Raw genomic sequence first — 21,861 nt, 5'->3', positions numbered from 1 at the left:
CTTGCCCTTAAGTAAGAAAACTCAAGTTCTGAGCCAAAACTGTAATCAGTATAATTCATGGAGTACTGTGTCAAGTATTGAACTTTAATGATTAGTCATAAGACCCACTTCTTCATTCCAAAGATACACCTGTGCAATTCACACTGAAGTCAGTGGGACTTGCATGCATATCAAAGGGCAGAAGAGGCCATAATTGGGAATTTTTTTAGCCATTTTCCCTTATCAGATTTTAATTTAAAATGACGCATCTTTTTTTACAGTCTTCCTGTATTGTTTTGTCAAAGATGTAGTTACAGTTAACTGTATTTTCTAAAAGCTATTATGAATTAATATATAAATAACTGGTTGTGTACTTTGGAGTTATATTACCATTTTTCAAGGGAGAAAGATTTATATCTATGGATCCTACCATTCTATTGTAATAATCTAATGTACAAAAGTGGCAGATTTCACCATGGATCTATACAGATTAGTTTGACATGCAGATTTAATATTAGACATGTTGTGATACACTAATATTGTAACTGTCTTAAAAAAGTATATTCTGCATTTTTATTATACACTGCTTTAAACTGGGGATTGTTTGCTAAGATTATACATTTTTACAGACAGCTTTGGATAGATTTTTTATATTAAAGAACTTCTTTCATAAAACAAGCTTTGTGAAGTAAATTGAGGTAAATTACAAAATATAGAAGATAATTATTTGTAATTTCTACTGCAAATATTCCAAAAAATGACTATTGCCAGCTACTGGTATGGGCTTGAAGTTTAGTATCAGAAATACTAAAGCATTTGGCTTTTATTTATGTCTGGGGTTTTTAGGGTGTTTTGGTGAGAACATGACAGCACAGAATCTGCTGTTTTACACCATCAGCCATAGTTTAAGAAAAGATATTTTTAAAATTGATGCAAAGTATTTTCATTTAAATATATGTAACTACACAGCACATATTTCTTTACCAAAGTGTGTATCTTTAGAATGTTATTTTCAACTTAACATATGGAAGAACCTACTTTTGTAATTGTCATTGTTGGCTCCATGTTGGCTCCACGGTTTAGGCTGGAGGTGCAGTGCATGGCTGGCATATACACCAAGCTGATGCCTGTTACTTGTTATAAATTAGTTGTTACAGTACTTGGACAAAAAATAAGGCACTAGATGGCAAAATTGCTGCATGTCTGTCAGCTGCAGAAAGTCTGTCCAATTCCTTTGCTGTTTACAAGCCAGCAAACATCAATCAAATTGCACTCAAGAATTTCAGAGAAAAGAGGCTCCATAAACCAACCCCCGTACTTGCATATTTTGTATTGTTTAGGAAGGACTACTGAAACTTGACAACCGTAAATCACTGCAATCTGCATTCTGTTTAAAAGCTGCCAGGTTGAAACATTTTCCTTAAAGATCTAATTCCATTAAGGAAACAGCAGCCTCTGCCTTCAGATCAAGCATTCCTTTACCACAATTTGCAATTGCATCATTGCCAGAAGTCATAAAGGTTTTGGTTCAGTGTAAATTAGACCTTGACTGGAGTTAATTTCTCAAAATTATCACATTACTAAAGTTTGGGATATCTAGAAAGTCTCTGTTAAAGTCTGTCTGATCCCAGATGGGAAAAAACAGCAGCAGCAAGGGAGATCAGCTTATCTTTGCCTGAACTGTATGCTTCAGGAGACCTCTAATTTAGTAACGTTTGGATAACAAACATTGAGGCTGGCATAAAGCTTCTCTTGGCACATTCTAAACAACTTTTAGTCTTATAAAAAGAAGCTTGTCCCACTAAGCTGTAGGTTTGTTGGAGCTGTTCAACAGTAGCTGTGCCCTGCAGCTCTTTTAGTGATAAATGAGCCGTTTCAAATAAGTGGAGCTACAGCCAACTGTGCAGAAGGAATCATTAAAAAAAATTTAAATAGACATTTTTGAAGGTTAAAAATGCACAAACAAAGTATGTTAGACCAAAATATATGCTGCTCCTTTTAATGGAAAAGATTGCTACTGGCTAAGTCTGCCAGCTTCAATAGGTGTGCCAAAAAGCCAAGGAATCTGGCAGAGTCCATAGATAGCAGTTCCATCTTTCATCTATATTTCTTTTCTGTATTTATCTTGCTTTAGAAAATGCAGGGAATGTCTTTTCCTTCCGACTTGGCATTTTTTCCAAACCACAGAAATACACAGAGCAACTTCTTGCAATTGTTTAGTTCTTTGCACAGTCTGATCTTTGTGACTGTGTGAAATATTTCTTTTTAATTTGGCAGTAATAAAAAAAGAAAAATACTATTAGAATGCTGTTTATTTTTATGAATAATAGTATATACAATTGAATTTTAAAATTAATTTTCTTAATTGGCTGATATTGGGCTTAATACACAAGGGAAGAATGCCAGATAACTATTTTTGGCATTCAGCTGACCAAAAATAGTTTCCTTGTATAAGCAGCTATTCACAGAAGCTGAACATAAGAAATAATAATAATAACAACAATAATGGGGTTTCAGACTTCATGAATAACTCTTTTTGGCATTCGGTGAAAATATGATCTATTTTCCTTTGAATACAGCAACTCTTATGTGCATAAGTAAATAGTTCTTGAATTAGCACTCAAGAGTCTTAATGTACCAAAATATGCATTTATTAACATCATCTTCTGAAACTCCTTTTTTCTCTCTGCAGGATCAATCAGTTTTTAGTTAAAAATAGGTTTCAAACACTTAGGCATCATTGTCTTTGGATGTGTCTTCCTCAAACACCCCGCAGCAGTATTTTTATAGTAATACAGCATGTCTGGTTGGTTCAAGTGTAAGGTGCAGGTGGTGAATAAAGGTACTTTTTGTACATGTGGACTATCAACAGATGAGTTCTAGTTTTAAAAATCTGTCTCCTAAAAGACACCTCTCTCAGTCCCCCATATTTTAGGTAAAATGAGGTGTAAAAGCCTGATCAAACTCTCATTGAAGTCAATGAGATTTTTGTCATTTGACTTCAATAGGCACTGGATTAGACTCTGAATCACTGTTGCAATAGTGTTTTTTTAACAATAAATATTAAAAGGTATCCAAATATTTTGTAACACTTTGTTCCTTTGATTATTGAAAGTCTGTCAAATTTCATTTTCTTTCATTTTGCTGTTGTTTCCAAGGATAACCATTTTGTCATGCTTACTAACTGCTAATCAGTGTAAGAATTCAAAGTTTGTGTTGGTTCTATTTGTGAAGTGGGGAGCATGGTCATTTAAAGGAAAAGGTAATGTTAAATGAATAGAACACTGGCCAGTATTGTGTTCTCCTGAGTTAACTTCTAAATGTAGGGCCCAATACAGCAAAAAATATCCATAGTCCAAAACTGGAAAACCAGAAGGCTGCGTGGAAGCGGACTATATGAAGAAACCATTTTATCCATGGGAAAAATTAAGTCAAAAAAGTGGTGGGTGGAAGACTGCATGGGATGAAACTACAAATCAGCTTGAGGAAGAGGCCTCACATAAATGTGCTCCCATCCTGCCTTGCAAGTACTGCAGCTCAGTAAACTGGACTTATCTCTGTATGCTCTTTTTCTCTCTATGTATTGCACCTGTGCAGCCTGAAGGAATTCCTGCAACCATAGGGTTGGAGTAACTCCTTTGCATGAACCCCAGGATAAAAGATAAATGGGTCCCAGCCAGGTTCAATTGGGCATCATCATCTAGTGGAATGTGTACAGACCTGGAAACCAGGCATACTTGACTTCTAATTTTGGCTTTGCCCACTGACAGGTTAATCTGTTTCTGTTAACCTCTCTGGTCCTGAATTTCCTCATCTGAGAAACAGAACCTCTCTTTACTTTCTGTCCTCCCAAAGAATTAACAATTAAGAACAAAAATTGTCTTAATATCCCTTTCTCCTCAAATGGGTCTTGACTTCCCTAGGGAAAAAAGCCTGGTATTCTGTTCAGTTTTCCAGTTATAAGCATATTCAAGAACAATCAATCCTGACAGATGCCTCAATTCAGAAAAGCCAATAAGCACATGCTTAAGTCCCATTGACTTCACTAAAGGCTAAGTATGTCTTTAAGTGTTTTCCTTATTTGAGCCAGGATGAAAAGGAGAATGTATTCACACTTGGGAGAGCTGCTCTGCCTTTGGCCTGGCTTTCCATGTTGCAATAGCTAGACCACAGAGGTGCCCCAGGCACACCTCATTTCACCGGAAAATGCCCACTATGCTGGCAACAATGCCCCTACACCAGCTGGGGAGTTTCAGTATACAAACGGAATTTTCAGGTAGTCATTTAAGCCAGATTCCCAGCTGTTTTGTGCTGCTGGAATGGTACTAAGTAGTTAGAGCTGAGATCAGAATGTTGACACTGAATCTTTTAGCTTCTGTAGATGCATCCTTCAGCCAGAGGGTCCTCATGTATTGGTCTCTGTCTCTGTTTTTCTGTTTTTCTCTTTTTCTCTGCATATATGAGTGAGTGGGGGTGTCTACAGTGCATACTTTTGTAATCCATCTGCCAGGTGCTATAGGCAGCAACAAGGACCAGATTCAGTATCTAGGGGATCCTTTTAACAGTACAAAACAGAACTAACTCGAGTCTCCAGTTATCTGGGAAAACTAAACACCACCACTGGGAACCTCTAAGAGCAATACTTCCCCACTCACAAGCACTGAGACAGGGTTTAACAAAAGAAAACTTTTATTAACAGAAGGAAACACAGCACTAATTTGGGAAAATGCTGCAACAATGACTTGAAAGTACGCAACCAATAAGAAAAACTTCCGCCCCACAGTATCTTGGGCAATGTCCTTTTTCTTGGTTTCCCATCCTGCAGGGTGAAAATCCAAGGGAGGAATGTTTCTTTAACATGCCACTCCCTTTTCCCCTCCACTGCACCCCACTCAGTTTGTTGTCTGAAGTCAGCAATGTTGCCAGAGTCCAGGTTCGCCTCCCACCCTGAAGAGAGGGTGGTTGAGTGATGCGTCTGCCAGCGTTTGTTGCTGTCTCTGCTGCTGTCACTGCCACTGCTTGTTGCTGTCACAGTCTCTGCCCCTGCTTGTCACTGCCACTGCCTATCACTGTCTGTGCTGCTGCTTGTCACTGCCACTGTCATTGGCACCATCACTGCCACTGCTCACAGCTGCCACCATAACTGCCAACTCTTGCTGTGATGTTGTGTTCTGAGATTCCACCACTTAGTCTAGTTCTCAGTGATTTCAATTCTTTAGTGATTTCACTGGGTAGTGGGGAACCTCTCTGCTACTGCCCCTTCTGCATTGTCTTTTCATCACAACACTGTCCCTGAACGAGATCTAAGGGTCAGCACCCTTCGATCAGCTTATTAGTGAGCTCAGCTCTACTGATCACTGAGAAAGAACCAGGACTCTCAAATAAGTCTAGTCAGTTCTCTCTTCAAACACTGGAGAAGGGGGATGGTCATGTGGCTTCCTAGACCATTTAATGAGGTTAAATTAGGGTGAACCCCTCAATCAAGGCATGCTAAGCACAGTCCTGCAGCCCTTTAGTCATACAATAGGGATAATATTTCATTACCTGTGCACTCAATACTTAACCCAAAACAGCCAAAATTGATCACTTTGCATAGCAGCTCTGTCTGCTGAATATCTAGGCAGAGTAGGTGTGACTATGCAAATAGACACATGACTCCTGAAGTCTTTCCCCCCTGTTCATCACTAGATGTTAGGAGATAGCTCATTCAGACCCTGCTTACACATCTTTTGTTAGCCTGTTTAGTGTACATACCTATGTACATACCTCTTAGAATGGGTGTAAATGGCGGTGGTGAGACACAGCTTAGGCGAGTAAAGACACACCTGAAGAGTGTGGGTATGTTCGCAAACAGGGCTGGCTTTAGCAAGTGCGGGGCCCGATTCGTACTCACCCGGCGGCGCTCCGGGTCTTCGGCGGCACTTGGGCAGCGGGTCCTTCACTCGCTCCAGGTCTTCAGCAGCACTCAAGGACCTGCCGCCGAAATGCCGCCGAAGACCCGGAGCAAGTGAAGGGCCTGCCGCCGAAGACCCGGAGCGCCACTGGGTGAGTAAAAATTAAAAAGGTGCCAGCGCGGGCCCTCTTAGGCGTGGGGCCCGATTCCAGGGAATCGGGCGAATCGGCCTAAAGCCGGTCCTGTACGCAAATGCATACACTACATGGCTCTCTACTTGCTGAAACCATGCCTTCCACTCTACACCGCTGTTTTCAGCACTGTAGTGTCCCACTGCTGGAGCCTTTCTCCACTGCAGGGAACAACGTCAGCATCAGGAAAAGGCTTCAGTAGCAGGGAGACAGTGGGGAAAGGCTCCACCAGCTCCTTGTTTCTGGAGCCTTTCCCCACAGCAGGGAAAGACTACAGCAGTAGGGAAAGGCTCTCACAGGGGGGAGCCTTTCCTCACTACTCCTCCCCTGCTGGAGCCTTTTCTCACCACTGTGAAAGGCTCTGGTAGCAGGAAGCTGCTGAAACCTTTTCTCACTGCCTCATCTCTGCCAGAGCCTTTCACTGACGTAGCTACACACTGCAGTGTGGACACAGCTGGCTTTTCACTGTGGCGTGTAACTACATATATCAATGTGCCACCAAAAGTAATGTGTAGTTTAGATGTAGCCTCTGTGTGTCATATAAAGATTATATGATTACATGTCTTGTTCCTCAGAAGTTAGACTTCATACTTTCACTGTGTTACTAAGGTCTGGTCTGCATACAGTTTCTGTACCCCTTTACCATAAGTGTTACAACTTCCTGATATAGATGAAGTTATACCATTATAAAGGTGCTTATATAAGTATCATTTATTTCTATAACTTTATGAAACTAAGCCATATAGGGATTGAAGCACTTTTATACCATGTCCACATTAGTACTGCTTTCACTATAGAGTCAAGTATCGGGGGTAGCCGTGTTAGTCTGTATCTACAAAAACAACAAGGAGTCTGGTGGCACCTTAAAGACTAACAGATTTATTTGGGCATAAGCTTTCGTGAGTAAAAACCTCACTTCTTCAGATGCATAGAGTGAAAGTTACAGATGCAGGCATTATATACTGACACATGGAGAGCAGGGAGTTACTTCGCAAGTGGAGAACCAGTGTTGACAGGGCCAATTCAATCAGGGTGGATGTAGTCCACTTCCAATAATAGATGAGGAGGTGTCAATTCCAGGAGAGGAAAAGCTGCTTCTGTAATGAGCCAGCCACTCCCAGTCCCTATTCAAGCCCAGATTAATGGTATTGAATTTGCAAATGAATTTTAGTTCTGCTGTTTCTCTTTGAAGTCTGTTTCTGAAGTTTTTTTGTTCAGTGATAGTGACTTTTAAATCTGTAATAGAATGACCAGGGAGATTGAAGTGTTCACTTACTGGCTTATGTATGTTACCATTCCTGATGTCCGATTTGTGTTTCTAAACTATTATAGTGAAAGCAGCAGAAAAATCGAGTGTAAACACACACTAATACTTCCTTTCTGTCCCTGTCCTACTGTATCACAATTCAATACTTCCCACTAATGGATGGTTTTCTTTTCTTAAAACAAAACAAACCAAACAAACAAAAACAAAAACAACCCTTGATTTTGGGATGAAGAGGGCACCTATCTAATCGAACCACTAAATGTGAAAATTATAGGAGCGGCTTTTGCTTTAATCAAATAAGAATGGGAGGCCTTCAATAAGTTCTTAATTCATCCCCCAGTAAAAGTCTTTAGAGAGGTAAGGCAGGAAGCAGGTTGGACCCTTTGCGTTTCACTGGTTAGCTATCACAAAGCAGTCAGGAAGGTGATATTGCTTGTTTTCAGGCCATGCAGTTCCTTTACAGAATTTTGGTCTCACAAATCTTCCAAAGTCCAGCAGCCACTCAAGCAATCTGGGGCTGGATAGGGCCCTTAGGGGTAGATTTAACAAAATGTCTGTCCAGCTCCTCTCTACGGAAGTGAATGCAAATCTCAAGTACTTTGCCTTGCACAGATGTAGATTGTGTGAGCTGGATGGTGTTTTTATTCTATACAGTCTTTGTGCTTTAGTCACAAGTAAAGGTTTTATCTCTCATAAAAAGTCTGTATGGTAATTATTTTTATTACATAACCTTGTTATAAGTTTCTAACACTCCCAAGTACATTTTATGTTCACTAAAACATTAAACTCTCTCACATACAGTTTGTGTTCACTAAATCACAACATTCTGAAGGTTACCATGAGCACATTAGACCAATGCTGATGCTTCTCCACTTATTAACAGTTGGGCAACACCTAAAAATTACGTTCACCTAGATACATCTCCAAGGACTGTGAAAAATGTCATGCCCTATGTGGCATAGTTAGGTCAACTTAACCCCCACTGTAGATACAGCTAGATCAATGGAAGAATTCCTTCACTGAGCTAGCTACCCCCTCTTGGATGGGTGGATCAGCTACAGTGATGGAAAAACCCCTTCCATTAATGTCAGAAGTATCTACACTATGGTGCTACAGTAGCACAGCTGCAGTGCCATAGCTGTGCCACTGTGGCTGCTGTAGCATAGACAATACATTGACATTTGGATTGAGTTGGAGAAAGTGTTGAATCACCAACAAAGAGAAAATTTACTTCTAATGCTTTAGTTAAATAGATACTAACAAAAACAAACAGAGTTTCAGACAGTATGAAATAAATCACATGCCCTCTCAGTTCTGGATTCACTTTTTCGTTTGTTTGTTTGTGTTTGTTTGTTTGTTTGGCTGCTGTCATAAACTTAGTTTTCCAGCCATCCATGAACACTTTCAGAGTAGGCAGAACCTGAATTTTTAATGTTCAAAACAAGCAATGAATAAATAAATTAATTAAAACCAAATCCCACCTTTAAAGTATTAGTTTATGGATCATAAGGAAGCAAAAAGACTGTAAACCCATATTTTTCCTTTAGAGGCCACCTTTGAAAGAAAAACATTTTGTATGCTCTTTCATTCAATCTGACCTTCAAAAATGTCAAAAGAGTTGTATATTTAATTTTTCTTTTGTTCTTTTTTTCTTGGCACATTGATCTCTTTGGTATTATAAGATTGTAATGTGCTCTAAATAGTGTATTTTACCAAATGAATTCCAATTACAGGATGTCAGACTTTTATTTATCCATAAAGGTTAAAGACAAAAAAACAAACAAAAATAACAATTCCAGGAAAAATCCTTCAGCCAAAATGTAGACTGTGAATGAGCAGTTTTTGATTGATTTAGCAACTATGATATATTCTCTAAAGTTCCAGTCTGACTATATTTTTAATAAAAGTTCACTGAGCAATTGTCAGTTTCTTAAATCAAAATATTTCAATTTCAAATTCTATTTATTTTTTAACCATTTGATAGCAACAGAATGTTGTCTGAGTAAAAATAAGTGTCTGGGGCTAGAATCATTTCTGGTGTAACTCAGTTGACCTCAGTGGTATTAAACTAAAAATGAATTGGCTCCATGGACTTTGCATTTACATTTATTTTCAACAAATGCCTCATTTTTCCTTAGTATTCATCTGTGAAAAGGAGGCCATTATTATAAACCAGTCAGTACCCCATGGAAAAGTTTAACTCTGATCACTGGATCACTTTGAATCATAAAATCATAGGACGGGGAGGGACCTCTAGAGGGCTTCTAGTCCAGTCCCCTGTACTCAAGGCAGGACTAAGTACAATCTTGACCATCCCTGACAAGTGTTAAGAGTCTCCAATGACGGAAATTCCACATCCTCCCTAGGCAAGTTATTCCAGTGCTTAACCACCCTGACAGTTATGAAGTTTTTCCTAATTTCCAACCAAAACCGCTCTTGCTGCAATTTAAGCCCATTGTTTCTGGTCCTATCCTCAGAAGTTAAAGAGAACAATTTTTCTCCCTCTTCCTTGTAACAATCTTTTATGTACTTGAAAACTGTTATCATGTCCCCCCTCAGTCTTCTCTTCTCCAGACTAAACAATTTTTTCAATCTTCCCTCATGGGTCATGTTTTCTAGACTTTTAATCATTTTTGTTACTCTTCTCTAGACTTCTCCAATTTGTCCACATCTTTCATGAAATGTGGCGCCCAGAACTGGACACAGTACTCCAGTTGAGGCCTAATCAGCACGGAGTAGAGTGGAAGAATTACTTCTTGTGTCTTGCTTACAACACTCCTGCTAATACATCCCAGAATGATGTTTGCTTTTTTTTGCAACAGCATTACACTGTTGACTCATATTTAACTTGCGATCCACTATGACCCCCAGATCTTTTTCTGCAGTACTCCTTCCTAGGCAGTCATTTCCCATTTTGTATGTGTGCAACTTGTTGTTCCTTCCTAAGTAGAATGCTTTGCATTTGTCCTTATTGAATTTCATCCTATTTACTTCAGACCATTTCTCCAGTTTGTCCAGATCATTTTGAATTTTAATCCTATCCTCCAAAGCACCTGCAAGTCCTCCCAACTTGGTATCATCTGCAAACTTTATAGATGTACTCTCTATGCCACTGTCTAAATCATTTGTGAAGATATTGAAAAGAACCAGACATAGAACTGATCCCTGTGGGACCCCACTTAATATACCTTTCCAGTTTGACTATGAACCACTGATAACTACTCTCAGGGAATGGTTTTCCAACAGTTATGCACCCACCTTGTAGTAGCTCCATCTAGGTTGTATTTCCCTAGTTTGTTTATGAGAAGGTCATGCGAGACAGTATCAAAGTCAAGATATACCACATCTACCACTTTCCCCCTATCCACAAGGCTTGTTACCCTGTCAAAGAAAGCTATTAGGTTGGCGTCTTTGGGGAGCTGTCTAGTCATATGCATGGTGGTGACTCCTTGTCCTTGGTTCCACCTGCTAATCCACATTAGAAGACACAAAATATGTTAAGTGCTTTCCCAATTGATTTTCTTTGGAAAGCCATGGAGATGTTAATTGATCCCAAATGCGAGTGTGCTGGTCTCTGCAATTGCAAATAGTCAGGAAAGTGAGAGAATTTTTCTATTAAGATGTTGTCCATGCTATGAAAAATTTGGGAACTCCTGTTATGCATAATATATTTTCTCTCCCCCCCGCCCCATTTTTTCATTACTAGAGAAATTTATGAGAGAACAAGATGCTTGATTTTAAGAGTTATTCGCTCTTGCTCCTTTATTCCTCCACAGCAACCAGTTGTAGTAGACTAAGACCTATTAAGGAATAAAGAACAAGATCAGATGGACCCTTAAAATCAAGCATCCTGTCTCATGTGCATGTCCCTATTAATTAAAAAGGGGGAAAGATTATACATAACCAGAAATGTCCTTAATGGATTTACATAAGTTATCTGCAGTTTTTTAAAAGACCTCAAATTACAGATTTCTTAGCCAATCGTGTTCTGTTTTTGCCACAATAGCTTCATTTATGGATAGGCAATATGGGTCAAATGCATTTCTGATTGTAACTCTATTGAAATTAATGGAGTTACACAAATAACCAGTGTAGCTGTGTGTGTCATACAACATACTAGTTTTGCAGTAACCTTGGAGCTCTTGCTTTCTCGTCTGGTGAAAGCTGCAGTAGACACACTATAGAAGTGATTTCTTGGCATGAGAAAATTTGCTGTATTGTTTGTTAGTTTTATTGAGTTTTATTTAATAGGATGCTTACCTGGGAATCTACTTACTGAGCTAAATGCTAGTAGCAGTCAATATCAATGAAACTGCAAATAATGTCTAATAAATTATACTGTGTAGAATATAAATGGAAAATTAAAAAGCTCTGAATATGGGAACTGTTTCTTACACCATGGCCCCCTGACAAACTGAAAGTAATTTTGAAATAATGGTTAATATAGACTTTTGAATCTCAGGTGATACCCAGAATTATTCAGATAGAAATGATAAGACTGTTCACTCTAAAAAAGAAATTGGTGAATTAGAAAACTATAGGGTCAGCTATAATTGTGTTCATCCTAATATATCCAGAGCCTTATTTACAGTTTTCATGGGAAAAGGTAGTCAAGGCATGAGATCCTTATTTATACTTGATTATATTCCATTAAAAAAAAAATTAAAGTATTTTTGCTCTATTAAAAAGCAATTGAGGAATAAAGATGAGGTGTAAAGTCTGATTATGCTTTGTTTTATTCATCAAGGTTTTGGATTAGTTAGGCAGGGAACACTCATATTTTACCACACTATGACAATAAGAAGTGAATGAATCATCAGACCGGTAAAGCAGACAGAATCGGAACTAGGGCCCCAGCTGAGCAGAGCACTTAAGCATATTGTAATGTTAAGCACGAGTAGTCATAGAATCATAGAATATAAGGGTTGGAAGGGGCCTCAGGAGGTCGTCTAGTCCAACCCCCTGCTCAAAGCAGGACCAATTCCCAATTAAATCATCTGAGGTCAGTGGGACTTAAACACGTGTTTGGAGCTAAGCACATACATAAGTGCTTTTCCGAATAGGGATGGGATTACTCATGTACTTACAGTTAAGGAAGTACATAAAGTGCTTTGTAGAATCTGGGCCCTTCATACTTTGGGCCTGATTTTGTTCTTACTTATACTAGTGTAAATTAGCAGTAACTTGGTTGATGTCAGTGGAGCTGAACTGGTGTAAATGTTAGTATGATAAATTCAATACTGTGGAATCAGGATTGAGTGTGTACCTGTTGTTTCAGAAATTTAATATTTTTGTTTATATTATTTGTGACTGCGTTTGTGAAGTTCTAGAAGATATTATGCCATATAATATTTTCTCCTTTTCTGTTGTTTGATGTAATTGCTGTTAGTGAAATCTCTTTGGTAGTCCCTGAAACAAAGGAGAGTATTAATATGGGAAAGAGAACAAATAACTGATTACTTTAAATGGCCCTCTCATGTTTGGGCCCTAGGCAAATTAGTGGTTTTCTAGATTAGAGGAGCTGTTCATTGTATCCACAGGGATAGTGAGTTTACATGTGATCACAGAGGTGAAACTGTGTTCATGCTGATTTTTGTTTAATGGTTGTTTGGTAAAAATGTTGGCTTTGGCTTACTGGATATACAAATAGTGAGAGCCAAATGTAAGAAATTTCCAGATTGATATTATTTAATCGATATATTCTCCTTTGTCTTGAAATAGTCTTCCTTCATTAAAAGATTCTAGAGTTCATATATTGATTTTATAATGTAATTATTATTAATTTTACACAATGCACCAAACGTTCTCTAGAACATTTACTTCATTTAAAAACAGAAGATGTGTGGAGCAATATCAGTCCTAAATAGACTTGCCTGGGATTAACCAGATGTATACACCACTGCCATCCATACAAACAAAAGCCTGAGAATATACATGAGTCTTTTATTCTGCCCTGAAAGCCAACAGACTTAAGATTTCTTTGACCAATGTAGGATGTAAAATCTAGGGTATGGGGCTCTCCAATAAGAACATCCTGCTTCTAATCCCCAAGGATTCAGATCTGAGAACTACTAGCAAAAGCATGGTACTGGTTTAAGCTTTTGTGATTGAGAGGGGACATAGCCTTAGATATCCTGGACCCAAATCTAGTAAAGCTTTAGAGATCAAAATCGTGTTGAATTAAACTCAAAAGAAAATGTGAATCCAGTTCAGACTTTGAAGGTTGATTTAATATACTCCTTAAAGCTAGCTCTACTAAGTAACAGTCAGATTCTGCCACCTTGAAACAATGGGAATCCTCACCGAGTAAGGTACTACTTGATGGAAGGATGGCAGAATCTGACCCTGATCTGGAAGCTGTATAGTGTTTGCTAGCTGTAGTTCAAAGTAGCATTCAAGGACAACACTGTGTAGAGTGAATTTCAAGAATCCAGGAACAACTGGGAATCCAGAAGCATGCCCAACCAAGGATCTTACAGACAAGTCATGCATAACCCTTCAGTAATGAGGACAGACACTATCAGTGTGTTTTCTACAATAAATGAGTTATTTGTGGCCAGTGTATACACTACTTTACTCTTAGGATTTCTGTTATTTCTGTGACCCCAATAAGAGTAGGAACTTTGTGAGTCCACAGCAACTAGTTGTTGTTTATTTACAGTTGTCCTGTTTTTGTACTCCATAATCTTTAGATAACTACCATAGATAGAATGACTGGCAAAACATTTCAAATTAATAGCAAATTAACAAAAATTTGGAAAAGTGGGAGGCCACTTGGCAATCCTTCCCCAGATTTCCTATACTACTCCCATAGTAGTCCATGTGGAGGGAGGGCAAGGTAAAATTCATGCTCACAAAAATAGAAAGAAATAGACATTTTTTAAAAAAAAGAAAAGTATAACAAAATGTTAAATAGCAAAAGGAATCAAAAGAAGAAAGCTGGGTGAGCAGCAACAAACGGAAAAGAGAGTTCTCGGGATGTCACAGAAGCAAACCTAAATTACAAAATAAATAAATAAATAAGCAAGATCCCTGGCAAAGGGCTTTCTGTTCTAAATGTCTGTTACATAGAGTGACTAATTAAGCTCCTGTTTTAATCTTTATAAAATGGATTGCCAATCATTCATAAAAAGCTTTTGTCTGTGTTCTCTCTCTCTTTCTCCAAATGCCTTTTTTATATGTTAATCTTCTCTTGAAAACTACAGTGAAATAAAAATAAAATTGGATAATGGTCCAAACAAAAATATGCTATAAGATATTTGGCTTCATCATTTCTGGATTATCAGATCTGCCTATTGCTTTTTGTGGGATGAATTTCAAATCCCATAAGACTCTTAGTACATTGGAATGTTCTTGATGATAGAATTCTTTCTAAATATTGCACCAAACCTCTTACAGCCAAATATAGACCCAAATTATCTGACATCTAAGAGTCTAGACTTGTTACATGTTTTCATATATGATAAACAAAAATTAATAATCTGTTTAGGTATTAATTATATTTAGGTACAGTTCATACTTGTGTGCTGTATGAGTATATCCAATAAGATCCCCATTTTACATTTGTGAAAATGTTCCTTGAAAACATACGAATTACAACATAAAATGGGAGAATCTTAAAAGTTCCTATATTTTAAAGTATTCAAGAAGTTTACAAACTTTTAGTATTTTATATTTTATTTTACATTTGCTTCCCACCTCTCTGCACTGTCAATGATTCTCCAGCTTCATTTGCCCATTTGTCAGATTCTGAAATAAGCATTTCTCTACTTCATTTCATCCTGCCCATCATCCCTGATCTGCCCCATAATGCTATAAGAAATTAGGCAATTGATAATGGGTAGGGAGAGTGGAGGATAGATTACTCTTACTTGGTCCATTTACAACATTGAAAACATGAAAGTATATATATGTATAAATACTTTATATATTTGATAGTATTCTCCCCATACACCCTTGGTATATTGCTTATCTTCTTTGATTGTAAACTTATCAGGTCAGGAACCTGTGTGTGTTTGTGTAGAACTTAGAACAATGGAACCTTGAACCTGATTGGGGATTCTGGATACTGCTTTAATATTATTTATTTATTTATTTATTTATGGTATTTCCTAGAGGAACTCCAGTCCCATTGTACTAGGCACAGTACAGACAAATAACAAGACAGTCCTTGTCCCAGAGATCTTACATCTGAGGTATCAGACAGGATGCGACAGATGGATGAAATAAACAGGGATGAGGACAGGGAGATTGGGGAAATGATAGTCATGAAATTTCACAAAACAAAAAATTCTAAACTAAAATATCTATTTTAACAGAAAATCAATTAAAATGTAATGAAAATGTGTATTGTAATTAAATAGATCATATCTTATTGCTAGACACAATCAGACACAGCTTACTTGGCTTCCAATGTTGGATCCCTCAGGAATGCTATTTCTTTCTCTCCTCCCTTGTGTCCAGTCATTTCTCTCCATCTCATAGTCTTTCTCATATTCCCTTCCATTTGCAGGCTCCTTTGTCTCCAGGTTTCTCTTTTTTGTTTTAGTCTTTCCTTATTTCTTTCCTTCTTGCTTTTGACTAGCCATTTAGAACCTAGCATTATAGCTCCCCAACTCAACCTAGGCCTGGTCTGGTCAGGGCATTAGTTAGAGCGCCCCAGGGGCTTCCCTAATTTACACCACTAGATAAGATCCCTAAGAGAAGGGACCTTATGCCAATGGAGAATTATCATAATGGAGCTCTGTTCTGCCCATCCCCTGCCATGCCCCCTGCCTTCGCTGTCACACCCTCTGTGCTGTGATGGGAAGGTGGCTGGAACAAGAACTGGCTTCTCTCCAGCTGCCAGATTTACACCAGCAGGGAGTTCCCCTCCACAAAGGGAATTCTTTTACAGCTGGAATCCATCCACTTTGTGCCACCCGAGCAGAGCAAACTGAGCATACAGTACTGCAGAATCTGGGCCAATGCCTTTTTCAGCAGTATGGGCATGGCCAACATTGTCTTATCCTTTTGCTCAGTTGGAGATGGAAATCAGCTTGGATTTTAGTAAAATTGAAACAGTGACTGAGCTTAACCTCATGTTTTGATTGTACAGTAATGTTGTATTATTTATAATTTAATTGTATGAGAAATATTTTCATAAGGATAAATTATATGTGTAACATAACACTCAAAGCTAGGTGCTTTAAAATTTTCCAGTGTGCAGTATATTGTTGAAAGTTACAAAATGTTGGCTGGATCCAGACTGATACTTTTTTGGATAAGTTTCTCCCATATGCTTTTATTTAAAGTATTTTTTTCTTTTAGGTTAGATTTAGAAAAAGCATGTAAAATGTCTTTTTTGGAATGGGAGTGTTTTACAATTAGAAGATCATAGTGCTAGGAATTCAGCATCTTCTAGGAACTGTAGCATATGAAAGAAATGAAAACCTAAATCTGAAAAAAAAAAGGCAAGTCCCAACACCAGCTGGGAACACTGTGTCAATCTAAAATATGTCATTGCCAAAGTGATAGACACAAGCAGCAATCTTATCGAAACAAACATTTTTGGTCTCAAGGACTCTAGGCTCCATCTGATCTCTCTCTGACTTCCCAGTCTTTCTCTGTCTAGTAATAGATTTAATTGAAAGAGGTAGCTCATATTTTCTTCTGATTAGAAGAAGTTGAATAAATTTGTTCAAAAAGGATGAGAGAAACAGAAAAGGAATGGTGTTGAATGTTCTGTGTGTAGAGACTTCTTCATTCTGTTGTTAGAGGGTCTATTTGTCTTTCACGTTCTCAGGATGCTGAACTGTTGGGTATGGTGGTCTCTAAAGTATCTGTTTTACCTCGGCCATGAAACCCTTGTCCAGTACGGTTGTTGCGCCCTTGCATGCTGTTTTGGATCAGCTGAAGAATGTATGGCAAACACTTCACAGCTACCCCATTCTGAAAGGTGACACCAAGAGAAAGTATGTTCTCCCTGAAAATGCTGCCTCCTGTGTCTCCCTCTGCCCACACAAGACTTTGGTAGCTGAGATGGCCATGGCCAGAGCAAAGAAGGTGAATATACACTACTGTGCTCCAGAACCTTGATCTTAGGCACCAAGATATTTTTGGATGAATGATTTAGTAGTGTATCAGTGCTTATGTTTGCATTTTTTCTGTTTTGATATCCCTTGAGCTACTTAGTCTCCAGGGGTGAGAATTCTGCCAAGATGGTATCTTCAGAGAAAGGAGAATTACTTGAGCTTTGTAACTGCTTCACTGAAGATATCACCTCTGCAGAGTTCTCATTCACAAGCACATCTCTCCTCAGAGATTGGAGGGCAATCTTTAGAAGTGGTGTATATCTTTACAATTTGATGTTTGTATTGTTCTATTTGAGGAAATAATTTCTCAATCAGTTTGTTTTGTGATTGGCTAAGATTTTCTTTGAGGAGCCTTTGCTTTTTGCTTGAGGGCAATTGGAGTCCTTGATGATGCACAATTACCAACAGAGATGTTGTGGCTTACACCCTGACCCATTATTGCCGCACTAGGGACCAAAAACCTTAGAGTTTTATGCCTGTCTTGTGCGTGAGAGCACAAGACTCAGCAGTCAGAATCCTGTAAGAATATCTTCAGATTAGCAGAATTACAAGGCAAGTAATTTCCCATTATGCAGCCTTGGAATCTTGTATTATTTTAAAGCTGGGCTAGCAATAGCAAAATCTTCTCTATTGCTATGACCATCTGGATAATTGAGGCTGTGAATTATTCTTGCTTTTAGAGACCATAAATGATGTGCACACTCTGTCTGATCTCCAAACATCTTATGTTTGTACTTATTTGCTGGTATGATATGCTACCTGTGCCAAATTTGCTTGGACCTTTGCCTTAGAATATAAATACCAGCCAACAAAAATGGAATCTATATAATATTGAAATTGCCTTCTCTTTTTGTGGAAGGTGCCTCTTACAAGCCAGACAGACACATTTATACCACCTGCCTCTTTGCAGCCTCTGACATATGTTAACATTTACATGTGTCAGAAAACAATACCTGAACAGTAAAGAGAAAGGATGCATGAAGTTCAAGGGCATTGCATCTGAAAAAAAAGACAAGTTATGTTACATTGATGCCTTGGAAGCCCAAAAAGTCTTCTTGGACTTGTCAAAATGTGTGTAATATTGTGACTAGAACACCCCAAATCACAAGTGAATTGAACTAACCCTGTGAAACAATTTACTATTCCACTGAAAAATGGCAGGCAGGACAGCAATGACCTATGATCTTGTTACCATGCAACAAAGGGATACATTTTTTTCACATGAGGCAAAGATAATAACAACAACGCTTAGCTAAAATCCTCAAACTTAAGTGCCAAATTATGTCATTAGATACCTAAATTGAGACATTCTGGGTTGTGTGCTGGTCACCTCTGCAGTGACTCCGAGAGTAGTATGAGGGAGAGAAAGAACTAGAGGTTCTGCTGCTATGTGTCCTCCACCCCCACAGAGGGCTACCATAGTGGCCTGTGGTGGGAGGATTACTTCTCCCTATACACACTATGAAGATACTTAGAGCACAGCCTGGTATATAGGGTTTGTCTATACAGTGGCAGTTCTGCACATATGTCACCATTTGTTGATGATTTGGAAGAACAGCAAATTGGGAAGTGATTGATCCTTGCCCTGCCAAAGTCAGAAGAAAAACTCCCATTGACTTCAGTAGAACCAGGCAAATGTTTTTATGATGGACAGTATCATTGAATAGGTTTATAAAAATTGATGTTTATATTATTTATTACTAATCTTATAATCAAGTAACAAAATAGTGTGCATTTTAAAAAATCTTGTGTACTCAGAAACAGAAAAGTGAGTGGCTGAAGGAAAAAATAAATAGCATGGAGCTGAGGGGCTATAGGCGAAGCACATTTTTGTATATTTGCTACTAAATAATGTACCTCCAAAACCACTAATTCATCATAACATCTGGTGACATGAACTAATCACAATTCCAACAATGGAATTATTATGAAAAGTTGGGGTTCATCATTCATTAAAATAAAAAAAGCCTTGCACTAGGGGTGTAACATACAGACTGTAATTACATAAAGTACATGGTTTCTTTGTTCCAAAATTTCAAAATTATGGCTTTACCAAAATCATCGTATGTACGGTACATACATGCATATTTTTGGTTTGGAATCAGACACATGACCTTTACTCTATAAGCGTCACAAAAAAGTTGTGGCATGCCCAAGGGAACCCTTTTTATTTTGACAGTTAAAGTTGATCACAATTATGACTTACTGAAGAAAAAAAAATTAATAGGTGATATATTGTAATTAGTAAGGAAGAAATTTCTTTATCAACACCATTTTTTAAAAAACTACCTCATTTAAGCTGTCTTATAAGAAATGCATTCTGTTTTTGTACTACAGAATGCAGTTTTATCACCACACACACACGCAGAGCCTGATCTTGCTCCCATTGAAACAAATGATAAAGCTTCAGATGACTTTACTGACAGCTGGATCAGGCCCATAGTTTGGGAACAGGTAAAAATAAGAGTGTATGGTACAGATGCAAAGCTTTCTCATACAATTTTCCCATCAGTTTTAACTGTTTTTGAGCAAATAAACAACATATATATCTTTCTGAAGTGTTCACATCTTAAGAATTCTGATCTACTGTTCATACATATGTAAATTCCATTAAAATTGATAGGAGTTATGTGAAAACTTTGACACAAGAATTGACCCCTACTGACACTTAATTTACATAAAGCCTTTTTTTAACATAATTCAAGCATACTCAGGGCAGCCTTTCGTAAGTTACTTATAGGGGTCGAGGGGTGAAAAGTGACTGGCAAGAAGCTTATTTTGTACATTTGTCTAACACAAATACTTCCTTAAGTATAAAATGCTTTGATCTTCATAAGCAAATGCCATATGTGTGCAGCTGTGACCCATGCCTTACAACTGCTGGAAGGTTAGAGAAAGGTAGCATATGAATTTGATATCTGCATTCAATTTATGCTTTTATATTTAGCAGTTCATAATTGTATGTAATATTTTAGCTGTATGAAAAATATGCACTGGAGTTGAGTGATAACAGATTTCTTTGTGGTTTGACTTAACATTGTTTGGGTGAATACAGAATCCTAAGTATTGCAGACTGAAAGTAGGGGTTTTAATTAGAGCTGTCTGTGCTTCAAAATACCTGAACTCACATTAAGGTTGGCAGATTTCCAGAAATCTGAAGATTATGTGGAGTTAATTTGAGCTAAGCAAGAGTCTTCTGTTTTCCAGTGTATATGGCTTATTCAGTTGCATCACTGACTTGCAATACAGTACAAATAAGGAAATAGAACTATGATCAGTCATTTGCTGATATGTAACAATGTTTTATCTATAAAGATCCAATTTTATCACCCTTATTTTGAGTAGTGCCTTATTCAAAGAGAATTTCCATTGAAAACAATTGGACTACACAGAGTAAAGTTCTACTCAACTTGAGCAAAGGACAGAATCTGCCCCTAAATTGTTTTATTTTTGAAACGTAAGTGTCTAAAGAATTACATTTTAAGATTTGGATCCCTCAACTAGATGAATGTGGGTGGACTGTTAGTGTGGTTCTTCTTGGGTACAAGGGTTCATCCACCTGGATCCAATCACAGGAGGAAGGTCTAAAACAGAGCACATGGCTACTTTCATAAAAAATCTCAAATATGATTTGTTCTCATAATTTAGCAAAGAAAATTTTGTAATTTCAATGAAAATTGTTCTGCAAATGAGAAAAAAATCCAAGAGACAACCCAAGATGAGAAAAAGCAGTATCACTGTCACCAATGTGACAGAAAATATGTCAGGATTCCTTATATGAATTGAACTAACAAGATTTGTATTATTTCTTAATTTAAAATTCAAAAAGTCTTCTTATTTGCATATATGAATGTCTTAATGTGAGTGTGTGTATACATATGAATATATGTGTGTATATATGATTTTAAATTTAATTCAATAATTTAATTTCAGTGTATTCGTTTTATTTTTCTGTCTGATTTTATTTTACTAGCTTCTACTGGGTATGGTGGGCTCTACAGATGAAACCCTACAGGAAGCAGCAGCTGGTTGCATAGCAAACATCCGCAGATTGGCTCTAGCTACAGAGAAGGCAAAATATGGTTGACGCCTCAACCAGTTTTATCGGCTCCCATGTTTTACACACTGCAAGACATTTGAATATGTAACTACATGGACTACCTAAGAAACATTTATTTGAGGATATTTTAAAGCCTACTATCTAATTAAAATACATGTGTTTAAAAATGGAAATGTACTTGATAGTGTACTCATTCTGTATGCTTTTAAAAAGTTTTTCAGTTATTTTATCATCTAAAAAGTACTTAAAACACATGAACATAATTGTATGAGTTCCAGGTTAACATCATTAACTCTCAAATTTAAGATATGGTTTTGCATTTGATGAAATTGTAATAAATACATTTTTCTTCACTGTGTGTGGCTTACAGTAATTCATGATTGTCTTGAGCAATTCCC

General features: G+C 37.6%; 1 protein-coding gene across 1 annotated transcript in view; it reads left to right on the top strand.

Moving 5' to 3' along the window:
* The window catches only part of ODAD2 (outer dynein arm docking complex subunit 2), a 169,671-nt gene extending 148,181 nt beyond the window's left edge, over positions 1–21,490 (top strand). Inside the window, exon 19 of the mRNA XM_065399867.1 lies at positions 21,377–21,490. Coding sequence (XP_065255939.1) covers positions 21,377–21,490 — 114 coding nt within the window. The remainder of the gene's footprint in view (positions 1–21,376) is intronic.
* The last annotated feature ends 371 nt before the right edge of the window (positions 21,491–21,861 follow it).

This window comes from Emys orbicularis, chromosome 2 (genome assembly GCF_028017835.1).
Source record: "Emys orbicularis isolate rEmyOrb1 chromosome 2, rEmyOrb1.hap1, whole genome shotgun sequence".
In the NCBI taxonomy this organism is placed as follows: domain Eukaryota; kingdom Metazoa; phylum Chordata; order Testudines; family Emydidae; genus Emys; species Emys orbicularis.
The sequence above is the reverse complement of the archived record's forward strand: the minus strand, read 5'-3'. Positions and strand labels throughout refer to the sequence as shown.